This window comes from Cyprinodon variegatus, unplaced genomic scaffold (genome assembly GCF_000732505.1).
Source record: "Cyprinodon variegatus isolate N-32 unplaced genomic scaffold, C_variegatus-1.0 Scaffold60, whole genome shotgun sequence".
Taxonomy (NCBI): domain Eukaryota; kingdom Metazoa; phylum Chordata; class Actinopteri; order Cyprinodontiformes; family Cyprinodontidae; genus Cyprinodon; species Cyprinodon variegatus.
In genome coordinates, this window is record NW_015150513.1 from 564,227 (window position 1) to 578,158 (window position 13,932).

The following is a 13,932-nucleotide window of genomic DNA, read 5'->3' on the forward strand; positions in this document are numbered from 1 at the left end:
TGCTGGATCAAGAGGAAACATGTCGTTCCGATGTCAAAGAAAAGAAAGACAGACAGATGAAGGATTAAAGACTGATTAAATGTTTTAAGTGAAACTCATCCTTTCACAGCCATCTCATCCATGCTCCTGCAGCGATAGGAACCCATTCATAACAAATCTTCTATAAATGTTTGGTGCTCTTTAATTTTTATGTCACATCAATAAAATATCACAAACCGTTTCATTCAGATGACATGGTTCTACAACCAGGCTATTTATTCATGGCTTTGAAGATGAAGTGGCTGCGGCAACAAAGCCTGAAATGCAAACCCCCCCCACCCCACCCGCCTACATCCGCCCCCAGACTCTACATATACACACAACAAACACCACGCCACACACATGCCACAGTTCCACTTTTCAGATGCAATAAAATAGAGTTGAAAAGAAAGATAAAATGTTAAGATCCTCTCTAAGTGCTTTGAACAAAATGTAGTTATTTTCTTTTCCTTTGCTTGGTTATTTTTCTAAAAAGAAAATACCCAGTTCTAAAGTATACCACAGATAGGCTTTTATCTGTGTTACTATACAAAATATAACTCCACTAAATCCGGAACTGTGTGTTTAAGTCGGAATGACATGTATGTTTTATTCAGACTACTGTAGGTCAAAGGCTAGTTTCATTCTGGGAAAAAATATGTGTTATCTTTTCTGAATAAGACATTTCAGATTATCCTCAGCTTTATTTACTAGTTACGATAACATCATCAGTGACCCCTCACAGCCCCACCATGGACTGATTTCCCTGCTGCCCTCTGGGAAAAGGCTTTGCAGCATTCGCTGCAGCCCTGCAGGTTCTGCAACAGCTTTTTCCCCGCTGCCATCAGACTATTTAACTGTTGATACTTTTATCATGACACTAATCATGACTCTGCATCACACTTGTACACATCATATTGCACTACCAACGTGGCATAATCCCTTAAAATACAACACAATTCAATTTTCTGCAGCATTTTGCACCATATTTATTTATTTTGCACTGCACTGAACCTTTCCATATCAATGCCTTTTGCAACATGACTTTAAACAGGTTTATTTTCTCCTACACTGTCTACATTCTGATCAATGCTGCACCTTATAACTGGATATTTTCATTTCACCCTTGTAAGCTGTTCATTCACTGTTGAAAAGCAGTATGCAACAAAATGTCATCTTGTATATAATTAAGTTTGTCTAAGTCTAAGTCGTACAGTATGACAGCGGTTTGATTAAAAATTCACAATGAGAATAAAACAATGAGGCCACTGATTTAACTTCCCTCTTTATGAAAATTTACATAGTGAGTTTAAAAAAATCTAGCCAAGCACCGTACAGGATGAATGTTTGTATATTTCATAAAATAAGATGTTTTTTATCCTATTAAATAGGTTTTTCACATTTAAATACGGTTTAACTATAGAGAGTTTTCATACCACAAAACAAATATCTAACCTTTTACCAATCTGCTTACACTGCTTTACTCAGTTTATGACACTGTAGGCCTGCAACTTTAAACTTTCTTCCAAAGCTGGATTTAGGTAGATCTTGCTTCTTTTTTTTCCTTTTTAGCTTTTTTACTTCTTAAATATTCTTTTTTCATAGCTCAATAAATTCTCTTTCCATGTTTTTGTTGGTTTGTTTTTATACTCTGTTAAATATTTGTCTTCTTTTTTTTTCCAGATTTCGTACTGAGGTCAACTATGATGTTCTTGAGGTGCGGGATGGACGATTTCCCTCCTCACCTCTGATTGGAAGTTACCAGGGCACCCAGGTTCCCCAATTTCTCATCAGCACCTCAAATTTCCTGTTCCTCCTCTTTACCACCGACAAGAGCCACTCTGACATCGGCTTCCGTATACGTTATGAGAGTAAGGGTCAATCCAGTTCAATACAATAAAGCCCAATACACATTCAGAAAAAAACAAGGATGTTAGTTTTTCACCATTTTATCATCACTGTCTATGGGAATTAATCCTTTGCAGAAGCCCAAATTGGAGGCAGTTCCTTTTATTCTTTACGCTACTTATTTTTGGCTATAATAATGATTCTCTGTTCTCATTTTTACCTAAAAACCCTTCTTAACAAAACAACTATAATTTAGATGGAAATGGCTAAAGACGATTCTGTGAATTATGCCTACCATAACACAGACACACACACAGACAAAAATCAAACTAAAGTGTCTCCCATGCGTACTATTAAACTTTTTACTCTTAAACCAGCCTTTTCTAATCATGTAATTTAGTTCTCTCTGCAATCTTACTCGTGTCTCTATATTAATGGCACCACTGGTAACATTTAAAGCTTTCTCTACGGGAAAATCTCTGTCCAGCTTCAAATAATTACTTTAAGCCTTGGAATACCACAGGATATGAAAAACGGAGGGGGGCATGGCTTAAGAGTTCTTATTGGTTAATGGATATTAAGGGCTATATATATTTATTTGAATTATTTATTAAGGTTTTAAAAAAGGGGATTTGGGCATCATAAGACAAAGATTTTTTTTCCCAGCTGTTTTCATTTGGATTGTTTATTTATCATATCTTATTTTCCTGTGGTCTTTTATTCCAGCTTTGCAGCTGCAGTCGGACCACTGTGTGGATCCTGGCATACCTGTGAACGGCCAACGACATGGCAATGACTTCTATGTGGGCGCGTTGGTGACATTTAGCTGCGACGCCGGCTACACACTAAGTGATGCTGAGCCTTTAGAGTGTGAACCCAATTTCCAGTGGAGTCGCCCCCTGCCTAGCTGTGATGGTACGTTCCATAATATTGACCTAGAAACAATTATTAGCTGGAATTTCTTTTTTTTTTTTTTCTCCCACTCATAACTGGGATTAAAGAAGAATTCTTTGTGTGCTTTTTATGAATGAATATATAATCTCAGCATTTTCTTAATATTTTATCATATGAATATACATTACGAAGTAGTTAGAAAATATTTAAAAGATGAGCTCCTTAAAGGTTACTAGTTTTACATATTTGTTCAGAAATGTTTTGTATTTCTACAATAACCCTTAATGTTCTTCTTATCAATAAGAAACTTTGTATATAAAGAATGTATTGATGTCAATATTCTCTACTACTGATGTTAATAATGTAATCTTCTGTTTAATTTTTACCCGAAAGATTAGTCTGCTTAATTGTTATTTTTTCAGAAAACAAAGTTCTTTTCTCATCCTCATGTTTTTCCTTCTGCTTCTACTTCTCTCTGTTGTCAGCACTGTGTGGCGGCTATATCCAGGGCAACACTGGAACCATCCTTTCTCCTGGCTTTCCTGATTTCTACCCACACAACTTAAACTGCACATGGACAATCGAGACCTCCCACGGAAAAGGTTAGCACAGGAAACCCGTGTCAAAACATGCCGCAGTCAAATTCAAGTCCCGTTACAATGTCATTTCCCCCTACTGAGTGGCCTTTTTATTTTGCCGGACTAGCTGTCTTTGTCATAGTAGGTTGCTGAGAGGCTGGCCTGAGGCTGCGCCGCCATGGGATGACTCTCCAGTCATGTCCCCTTTGGCCGAGCTCTCACATCAATTTGACACAGCCTCATTTGCAGATGCTCCATCTCTGAGAGAGTGTCTGATAAATAATTAGCAAAGAAGATACAGGAGAGTAGCTTCTTATCCAAAAAACATTTTGAAAAGCTTAGCATATTGTTCATTATACTCACCACAGTAAATGTCAAATTATTACACTAATGGAATAATACATTATTTTAAAAATGTGATATAATTTTTACATTACCTAGAATAAAAAAAGACTAGATTTGTATTTAACCCATAGGAAAATAATAAATGTTTATGCAATGTTTTTTTTTGTCTTTTAATTCAGGTGTACAGTTCACCTTCCACACCTTCCACCTTGAGAGTCCTCATGACCATTTGTTGGTGACGGAGAATGGCAGTTTTTCTCAGCCCCTTTGGAGACTGACTGGCTCCACTTTGCCTCCTCCTTTAAGCGCGGGCCTGTTTGGGAACTACACAGCACAGATCCGCTTTCTCTCTGACTTTTCTGTTTCTTATGAGGGATTTAACATCACATTCTCAGGTGAGTTTTTACCTGCAATTGCAGAAGAAACTGGGAGACTGTGTTTAGCCATGCAAATTTTGCAGAGTCAAATTGGAAGGTAAACTGAGGAACCTGAACTAAAATATTGCTCCATAACAAGAGAACTGAATTAACATTCAACAGCTTAACCTGGGAAAACACAGAAAATTTACTGTAGCTGTTGCTGAGTTCCTTTGCAGAATCTCAAAGCAGTCACTTACCAAATTCATTTAGGTCAGCCAGCTAACGAAGTGTGGATTTTACTTACAGGCTTTCAAAATATCCAATTTATTATGAAAACAAAGTCTATGTTTTCTCCTCCAGTTTGGATTGATAGAATCACAGAAAGCCCAATAATTAAACCTTTTAATTTTCCATTAGATATAGGAAATGTTACAGTAGAGAAACATTCTTGACAGATTTATATTTTGAGGTGTTAAATAAAGATGCAATACCAGGCTCAGATATTGACTAATTAGCTGAATGGGATATTGGGAATTGATACCGGAGATCCAATCAAATACATTTCACTTGGAACTTTTATTTATTTATTCTGCTGCTTATTTTTTTATGTAATAATGCAAAGTACCTTCTCTCACATAAGATGTATGGTTCATTCTTTCACCAGTTGAATGGGAATGGATGTCAGCCGATACGCTCTGCACAAGGATCAGTATCAGATTGAAACAGAAAAAATAACTGAATCGATGCATCGCTAGTATTAAAGTGACAATTAAGTTTTCTAGCTGTCAAAGTAAAGAGAAAAGATGTCAATGATCATGAATACTTCAACTTTATTTGGATCAGTTTTTTTTCCAGTTTATAGTTTTCCATCGTATAAGGCATATTTGCCTTTTATGACATTAGTAACACAATATTCTGCCATCCTAAATAGTGTCATGATTTTCCAGTGCTGTAAATTAGATGCGATCTAAAGTCGTAACACTTCAGCTTACACAAGGTCTGTCCATCTGCCAAGCAAAAGGGTTTAATTCTTAGTTTTTCATTTTGTCGTTGACAAAAGTAGAGCTAATGTTGTAGGATTGGGCTCACTATATCTGTTAACCTGAATTTCTTTTTTTTTTTTTTTTTTTTTGCAACAAATGATGCTGTGGTTCAGCAGGAAATGTTCTACGAGATTTTAAACCATTTGACTTGAAGAAGACTTTGGCTCAAATTAATATTTAAAGATTTTCTTTAATCATAAGATCTGGGCTGTGTCTGAACATCCACCCCAACCCCTAAATCCCTCAAGCACTATATAGGGCAGCTACTATATAGTGGACTTGATAGCAAACTCAGTTAACTTACTGTTCGGATCACTACTTTTCGCTCCCCGTTGGCCACGTAACTCCACCACATGGTGCCTGCTCCATCTTTATTATTAGTCGCCGCTGTCGCTACCCAACAGTGGGCAGCCGTGACCACTAATCCCATAATGCTTTGCGGAGAGAGTTTTTGCGAAGCATTCTGGGATATATCTGCTCGTTTAGTGACAAGAGACGATCACTACTTTTCAAGTAGCATTGTGTGAAATTTCAAGTCAACTACTTTTTCATCCACTAGACCTTTGGACTAAAATGGAATAACCACTATAAATTGCTCTACTTAGTAATTAGGGTGGACATTTGGACACACCCCTGGTTTGCTCTCCTCTTATTTAAAAATGGGTCTCGAATGATTTGCTGCAGCTCTACACAATGCAACATCCTTTGAAAGAATCTGAATAAAACATGAATCCTTCATGGCCCTGCTGTAAATCGTACTGACCTTATATTTGTTTATATTTCCCAGAGTATGATTTGGAGCCCTGTGAGGATCCTGGAATCCCGCCATACAGCACCAGAAAAGGTCTCCAGTATGGGGTTGGGGATGCCCTCATCTTTTCCTGTTTCCCTGGTTATCGACTAGAGGGTCCTGCGAGGGTGGTGTGCTTAGGGGGCAGAAGGCGAGTGTGGAGCTCCCCTCTGCCAAGGTGTGTTGGTAGGTGGTCAATTGCTTTACTTTTTTTATTTCACCACACTCCCAGTCCTAGCTAGTCCATTCACAAAGTCCTACAAATGAGAAAATTTAGTAAACTACAATTATACCAGAAAAGGAGACATTTTATTTGAGTGTTCTCCTCATTAGCAGCTCTTTTCACACACGTTTTGTCTCTTTGTTGGATGGCTTCCCAGACACAGTTTGTGTGACTCTGTCCAAATTATATAGGGCAGAAGTTTTAATGAGGATGGCTTCAAAAAGCTGAAATGTGTTAATTATTGATGTGACTTGTTTTTTAATGCAAAGGGAAATGACAGGTCAAGATATAGGTCAGTTTATTTGTTTTATGACACAACAAACATTTACTGCTACATTTATCTGTTAATATGAAAATGAATTTGATCCCAGTGGCCATAATTAGTGGTAAATCACACATCAGAGATTTCATTGACCTCCTCGTAGTCATCGTTTTACTGAAGCTCTGCTAAAATGCTTTACATATTAATTAAGTTTAGCTACCTTGCAAAAAAAAAAAAAAAAGAAAAAAAAATACTCATGATTATAGCTTCCTTTTCTGCTGCTGTTAATCCATCTGTAGCATCAAGTTGCTTGTTTTGGGGTTCTTGCTTTCTTTGCCCCTAGTTGAATCCGAGCCTTTGAAAGCTGACAGTGAAGAGACATTCAGGCATTTTCATACCTCTGTCGCTGTCTGCCCTATTTTAGAAACTTCCCACTTCTCCATCAATACAGTCTAATCCACTTACCTTATTATACCTAGCTGCATTCCCCTGAGTTAAAAGCCAAGGTACATTAGTGGGCATTTTAAAATCCTGCAGCAATTTTGCTATAGAAAATGTTGTCCTTTTTTGACTCTGGACCTGATGTGAAGCATGAATAGCAATTTTCAGATAGAGCTGAAATTACAGTTAATCATATTCAGATTTCAGCGCGATTATGATGATGTCTCGCTGGGCATTCAGGTATAGGTAGTCACCACATTTTTCTCCATATGAACTCGCCCATCGCCCTGTGCATGACAACGGCAATAAATACCTCGTGAGTTTCAAGCATATAGCGATTGACATGTCCTCTGTTCCCTTCTGTCTCTGCCTGGATCTCTGCTCCCTCTCCCTTTTTTCTAGCTGAATGCGGCTCATCCGTGACCGGCATGCAAGGGGTGCTTCTCTCACCCAACTACCCTGGTTACTACGGCAACAACCACGAATGTATCTACTCTATCCAGACACAGCCTGGCAAAGGCATCCAGCTAAGAGCACGGGACTTTCGGCTGGAGGATGATGACGTTCTCAAAGTGAGGGGGTGGTGGGAGTAGCATCTTCCACAACTCTATGCTCAGCCTTGTTTGCATATCTGAGTGTGCACACCTGATGCTGCCTCCCACTCATGAACTACTTTCTTCCTTTCTTCCTATCCTCCAGGTCTTTGACGGCAGCAGTAATAAGGCTCGTCTCCTGGGAGTGTTTACAGAAAACGAGTTGCTAGATGTAACCTTGAACTCCACCTCCAGCTCCATGTGGCTGGAGTTCCTCAGCAATGCTGAGAACACCAGTAAAGGATTTGAACTGCACTTCACCAGTAAGAAACAACCCGCTTTTAAACAAATAAAGAGCTTCTTAACCTCTAGAATTGCCAACATTAGATTTTTATTCCCTTTTTATTTCTTTTTTTTGCCTTCATCCCCTTTAAAAGTAAAAGTAAAACTAGAAATGTTTCACAAATTTGGATGTTTCGACTACCAGAGTTAAAAATCAACGCTGCACTGTGAATACATAGTAAAGCAGCATGATGGACCTAAAATATCCCTTTGCTTAAAGAAAATCGATTAAAGGTTAAGAGGTCTAACACATAGAAGTACTAAAAGGCCGAAGCTACAAGGAAATATCACTGAAATGACAGTTATGCTAGTTAGTCCAAATCCAATTGGGGATCTTTAACAACTTTTAAAAAACAGATTTTTATCTATACAGTCTGTTCATTCTCACATATCTTTGGCATTTTTTTTTTTACAAAAAACAAGCAAAAATAAAACTGGTCTCCTTGTAAATCTAATAAATATAAATGCAATACTTTTTGTGGTTTTATTTAGAATACAGGTAAAATACTTTAAGCGTGTGGTTGTCATGGGAAACACTTTGAAGGGTGTGAATACTTTTTCAGCATACTTTGAAAATGATTTATTTTCTCTTTACTGCTTTTTTAATTTTTGGCTTTTTTTCTGTTTCTTTGTGAAGGTTTTGAGCTGGTGAAATGCGAAGATCCAGGTGTCCCTCAGTTTGGCTATAAACGTGAAGACAAAGGTCATTTCGCAGGAAGCACCGTGTCGTACAGCTGCGACCCAGGCTACACCTTAAAAGGTCCTGAGGTGCTCACCTGCCTCAGGGGTGAGAGGAGAGCCTGGGACAGCCCACTCCCCCTCTGTGTTGGTGAGTTATGTCTTACATTTACCGATTTGTGCCTGTTCTGCAAAAAATTTAAATCTAAATAAGAACTTTTTTCTTAAAACAGTTGCATTTTTTCTTGAATTGAGAAGGCGAGTGAGACACTTCGGCAATGGAACAAGATAATTTACTTTAGAATAAGTAAAAAACAATTGCATTGTCTTATTTGAAGTGCATATTATCTAATTATTTTACTTTAAGAGTAAAAACACTCATCGCATTGGCAAATCATCTTATTTACCTACTCAATTTAAGGGTAAATACACTTAATTTAAGAAATGTTGACTTATTTTTAGATCATTTTTGCAGTTGTGCTGCTCACAAGGGGTTTAAGCTCACATTTACTACAAGACAAAAAAAAAGGTGTTTAACAATTACTTCACCAAATATAATCATATTTCTTTTTCTTGGGAATTTAGAATGTTATTGCTATGCTGAAACCGACTAAAGCAACACGTGACAAAATAAAGCTCACCTCATGCTATCAAACCAGACAGGAAATGTTGCATATTCCTTTTTAAGCTATCTAGCTGCTATACCTCTTATTGCAACAAAGCCATGTCATATCATTCTTAAGTAACATGAATTCCAAAGGTTCTCCACACTTTGCATGGTTAAGTGCACTATTACCTTTTCTTACATCAGTACTATTTATATTTTACGTTGTGTTTCGTCACTGACCCAGTTCTTCCTCTTAGTTACATGAATGCTGCAGTTTTGGTTTTATTTCTTTAAACAGGCTTTTTTAAATCCCTTACATTGAAGGGACATCAATTTATTTTAATGCTTTCCCAGCAGCTTACACAGTATTTACTTCTATTCATCTTTTTTTATTATTTATATTGCATTGTGATTACAATTTTGCTTTAAATTAAATATGTTTTCTCCTGATCAAGAATACCAATATAACATTTTGCTTGTCAACATAAAGCAAGAACATCATTCTGAGGTTCTTTCGGGGCGCTTTGGTTGTAAATTGTTCAAACTGCAGTTAAATAAAAGGGCCACCGATACATTTATAGCAAGTTTCTATAGTGCTCAGCTAACATTATGGTGATGCTAAAGCCGCCAACTGAAACATGCTGGCAGTCTTTCAGAAAGCACCCAGAAGAGTGGGATAAAAAACAACTTGTCAGGTGTTCCTTGACACATCGACCAGTGTGATTAGAATAGTATTGCTCAGCTCTCCTTTCAGCCCATACTGACAGGTAATTTCATGTCTGGGTGTAAACAACATTCAGCAAACTGTGTATCCCTGAAAACATTTATCCTTGGCATGACTTCAGTGGAGGTGATACTTTAACAGGTAAGGTGAATTCTGGGGCAGATTAGAGACTATTTTTCATTGCGGGGGACTTTTTAGCAGTCAGACAGGACACACACAAAAAAAAAAACTCAGAGTAAAGTAAAGCAGCCGACCAAAGCAGATAGAAGGAGGTTGCATACAGACAAATCTGAGTCTCGACAGGAAAAGCTGTGATGTATAAAGTGAGGTGCACATTAATGGGAGGGCATATGCAGTGGTCTCCAATATTCATACCAACTTCAATCTCCTTTTTAAAATTGCTAAAAGTCTTTAACAGCATATATCTATTAGAGATTTTTTTTCTGTGCTTTTATTCAAATTTCAAGACTTAGAGAAGATCAAAAGCTTTGCAGTATTCCATTTGTGCAAAAAGGACAAATTCAAATAAACATTGTTTTTAACATTTTTGTAAAGATTTTGAAAACATATTTTATACTTGTACTGTATGAAATATTTATAAGATACTTAGACGTTAAAAAAAGATAACAATACAGTATACTGTAGATGTTATATTTCAGATATCAAATATTATTATTAATATTTCTGCTTATCTTTGCTATCATTAAACTGCCTAAATAGATTGTGTTAAAAAATATAGTTAAGAAAAACCAAACCACTATGAGGAAAAATGCAAAACAAAAACAAAATCATACATTGTTTGAACAGTGAACGTTTGCCTTTGACTTTTCCTGTTTCTATATTTCCGCCATTTGTTTCTTTAAAATTTTATTTATTTTATTTAACCTTTATTTTACCAGGAAGTCCCTTGAGATAAAATCTCTTTTTCGAGGGAGACCTGGCCAAGAGGAAGCAGTACAATAAGACATATAAAAACACATAAAAACAACATAATGAAATCAATCATAAACTAGACTCTAGAATAACAGTTACAATTCTCTGTGCAAGCGGTTTTCAATAGTGATTTAAAATGCTTTAGCGGAATAATAAAATAAAATAAAACCCTAAAAAATAAATATGGTTATTTTAACCTCGATCTCCCACAGCAGTCATTTTGACGGCTCTATTATTTGCATTGCAAATTCTTCCCGTTTGTCGTTTCTACCGTTGCCTAGCGACTAAAATTATACCTAGAAATTTCTGGAACTCTTTGGCTAATATGGAAAAATGGCTTTTCAGAGAAAGCTAACAGCAAAACAGCTTTTAGAATTGCTTCAAAAATATTGATGACACATGCGCTACAGAGAGCCACACATTACCGACCCCTCCGCCACAGAAGATCCATTCCCAGGTGTGTCAAATGAAATTGTAATTTCAAAATTTGAACCTATGTATTAAAACAGTCTTATTTATTTTACTGATTTATTTTTAAAACAAATTTTTGACTGTATATAATAGCATATACTGTAATTCAACCTTTAAAAAAGTATATTAGACCTGTTTTAAGGTCTTCATATCCACAATGGGTTTACAATGCACACTATATCCATTTCAGTCAATGACACCATTACTACTTTTGCATTTCAATGGAAAAAAATGCTACCCATCAAACTGACTGTCAGTGGGAGTTCTAGTGTTAAAACCTTGGTAATAAAGCTCACAACACAAAGGCTTAAAGTGTGTCTGTTGCTCGATACACAGAAAATAACTATTTATTTGCAGCTTATCTAATGGCAGATTATGACTTAAAGCTAGAGAAGAAATAAGGATATTTTCCCCTTTGTTCTTCAGCTTATAAATGTAGCAGGATGAGGTCAGGGTTCTCACAGTGGTCTGGTTTCTTCCAATTGTAATCTCACAGTGTTTGTTGAACTGATGCTTGCCACCTCATCATTCAAGTTGCAGACAAGTATTTGGAAAGCATCACATCTGCGTTACTGACTACTGCGTCAATAAGTATAAACTGATTGTGTGTAATTTCCTGGAAGTGGAAGCTGTTGTTTTTCTTACTTTAAGTGTGCGATTGTTGCACGATTTATTCCTCCTTTTTAACTGTGCCTATTGATTTTCTCATCTTGCTTTCTGTCCTCCTTTTAGCGGAGTGTGGGGGCACAATCAAAGAGGAGCCTTCTGGTCGTATTCTGTCTCCAGGATACCCTGCTCCATATGAGCACAACCTGCACTGTGTGTGGACCATCGAAGCTGCTCCTGGAAGCACTATTAGGTCTGAAAAATAACCTTTCTCTTGTTGACTTTTGTTTTCATACTTCAGCTCTTCAATTCTTCTCTGTATAGACTTTATTCTTTCCATTCATTCTGTGACAGTCTACCTCTCTCTCATATATTGCTATATAATTGACTTCAGAAGGAAATTAGAGCAGGGGTGCCCTGGTTTGAATCGTACCTCACTGGCCGATCATTCAAAGTATCCTGGCTTGGTTAATATTCTCACCACAGGTTCAGTACTGGGACTCCTTCTGTTTGCCATATACACCACAACACTTGGCCACATCATTCAGTCACATGGTTTCTCATACCACAAAACCGAATCGGTTGTTATCCCAGCCAAACCTACCAAACCCCACAATATTCACATCCGGATTGAATCCCTATCTCTGACTCCATCAGAGGCAGCAAGAAACTCAGCTGTTATGACCAATCAGCCCAAAAAGTCTCGCATCACCCCTCTGTTCATTGACCTTCACTGGTAACCCCTGGCTGCCCGCGTCAAATTCAAGTCCCTGATGTTAGCCTACAAAGTGCTTAAGTGTACGGCTCCCATCTAGTTGAACCCTCTTGCAAAGGCTTATGTCACAACTCGGTCACTCTGGTCAGCAATGGATTGTCGTCTAGCAGTGCCTACCCCAAGCTTAAGACAATCCAGACTGTTTCCATGTGTTGTTCCGAGATGGGAGTGAGACCTAGTACCTAGCGCTACAAGAACAGCAGCGTTCCTTCCTATCTTTAGGAAACTCATTAATCAACCTCACAAAAAGAACATCTCTTATCCTAACTCTTATGCATAGCTCTGTACCCCTCTGCTACTCTTTATGTACTTCCTTTTGTTTCTTTTTGCTGTTCCCACTATTATTGTTATTATAAATGCATAAACATCTTGAAGTCCCTGCAATTCTGAAATAAACAGATTTATCTCTGGAACATTATTTGTTGATGCAGGGGGAGTGGGGGGAATAATAACTTGGGAGAAATTACTGTTGAGAAAATAATTGAAATGTTAGACACAAGTAAAAGTATTTGTCTTTTAATAACCATCTCTGTTCTTTCCGTTTTGAAATCATAGAAAGTAGGATCCAGTCTTGGCAGTGACCTGTACTATTAAAAGTTGGTGAAACAAAATGTTCTCTTAATAAACAGGTGAATTAATACTCAAAATCATGTTCCTCTTGCTGAGAATGGTTATTCTTTGTCATTTGAGACAAAAATAATTATTTTTTAGATCATTCTCCATACTGCTAACTTTTTTTTTCATCTTTAAAACCCCCTAAGCCCTTTACTAAAAAAAACTATTTCATATGCTTAATTAAAATACTCAATACTGCATTTCGGCAGATGAAAAAAAAAGAAAAAGTTTTTCATCATTTTGAACTGTTGTTCATAAAATAGCATATTGGTTGAAATTCATGACTTTTTTTTAACAATTACTTTAAACTTCCATCGGATTGAAGTTCAGTTCACCAATACCAATGTAAAAGTAAAAACATTGAAAGTGAATCTAATATAGCTGCTTTATTTGCGTCCCGCACACAAGTGTTCCTGAAATGCTCCATATCTGTCATTTGACAACTCTAATGTTATCAAGTATTCCATAATTAAATCTAATAAGTATATATATATATATATATATATATATATTTATCATTCTCTATACCTAATGCTTAATAGTAATGTAAATCAATTTTCTGATCAAAAACTCTTCAAATTATTGAATATTACTTGAACTTTTTAGGCATAGCTAATATTAATGGTGTATTAGCATTTCAATATATTTAAGTTCTAAACTTTTTTCCCACAGCCATATCCTGACTACCTAATTCCCTTTATTTTTTGGTGTAATTTGTATTTTAGACCTGTCAGCGCCTGACCATAAAATAAATGTACCAACTGTTTTACTACAATATCTGTGCATCAAGTGGAATAAGATGTTTGTCCAGTCATCTCCATTTTTGTGTATTTTTTTTTTTTTTTTT

General features: G+C 36.7%; 1 protein-coding gene across 1 annotated transcript in view; it reads left to right on the forward strand.

Moving 5' to 3' along the window:
• Nucleotides 1–13,932, forward strand: part of csmd2 (CUB and Sushi multiple domains 2) — a 336,283-nt gene that overhangs the window by 204,136 nt on the left and 118,215 nt on the right. The window contains exons 16-24 of the mRNA XM_015371540.1: nucleotides 1,702–1,889; nucleotides 2,593–2,781; nucleotides 3,246–3,362; nucleotides 3,863–4,078; nucleotides 5,873–6,061; nucleotides 7,204–7,373; nucleotides 7,501–7,657; nucleotides 8,314–8,505; nucleotides 11,822–11,948. Of these exons, the coding sequence (XP_015227026.1) occupies nucleotides 1,702–1,889; nucleotides 2,593–2,781; nucleotides 3,246–3,362; nucleotides 3,863–4,078; nucleotides 5,873–6,061; nucleotides 7,204–7,373; nucleotides 7,501–7,657; nucleotides 8,314–8,505; nucleotides 11,822–11,948 (1,545 nt within the window). The remainder of the gene's footprint in view (nucleotides 1–1,701; nucleotides 1,890–2,592; nucleotides 2,782–3,245; nucleotides 3,363–3,862; nucleotides 4,079–5,872; nucleotides 6,062–7,203; nucleotides 7,374–7,500; nucleotides 7,658–8,313; nucleotides 8,506–11,821; nucleotides 11,949–13,932) is intronic.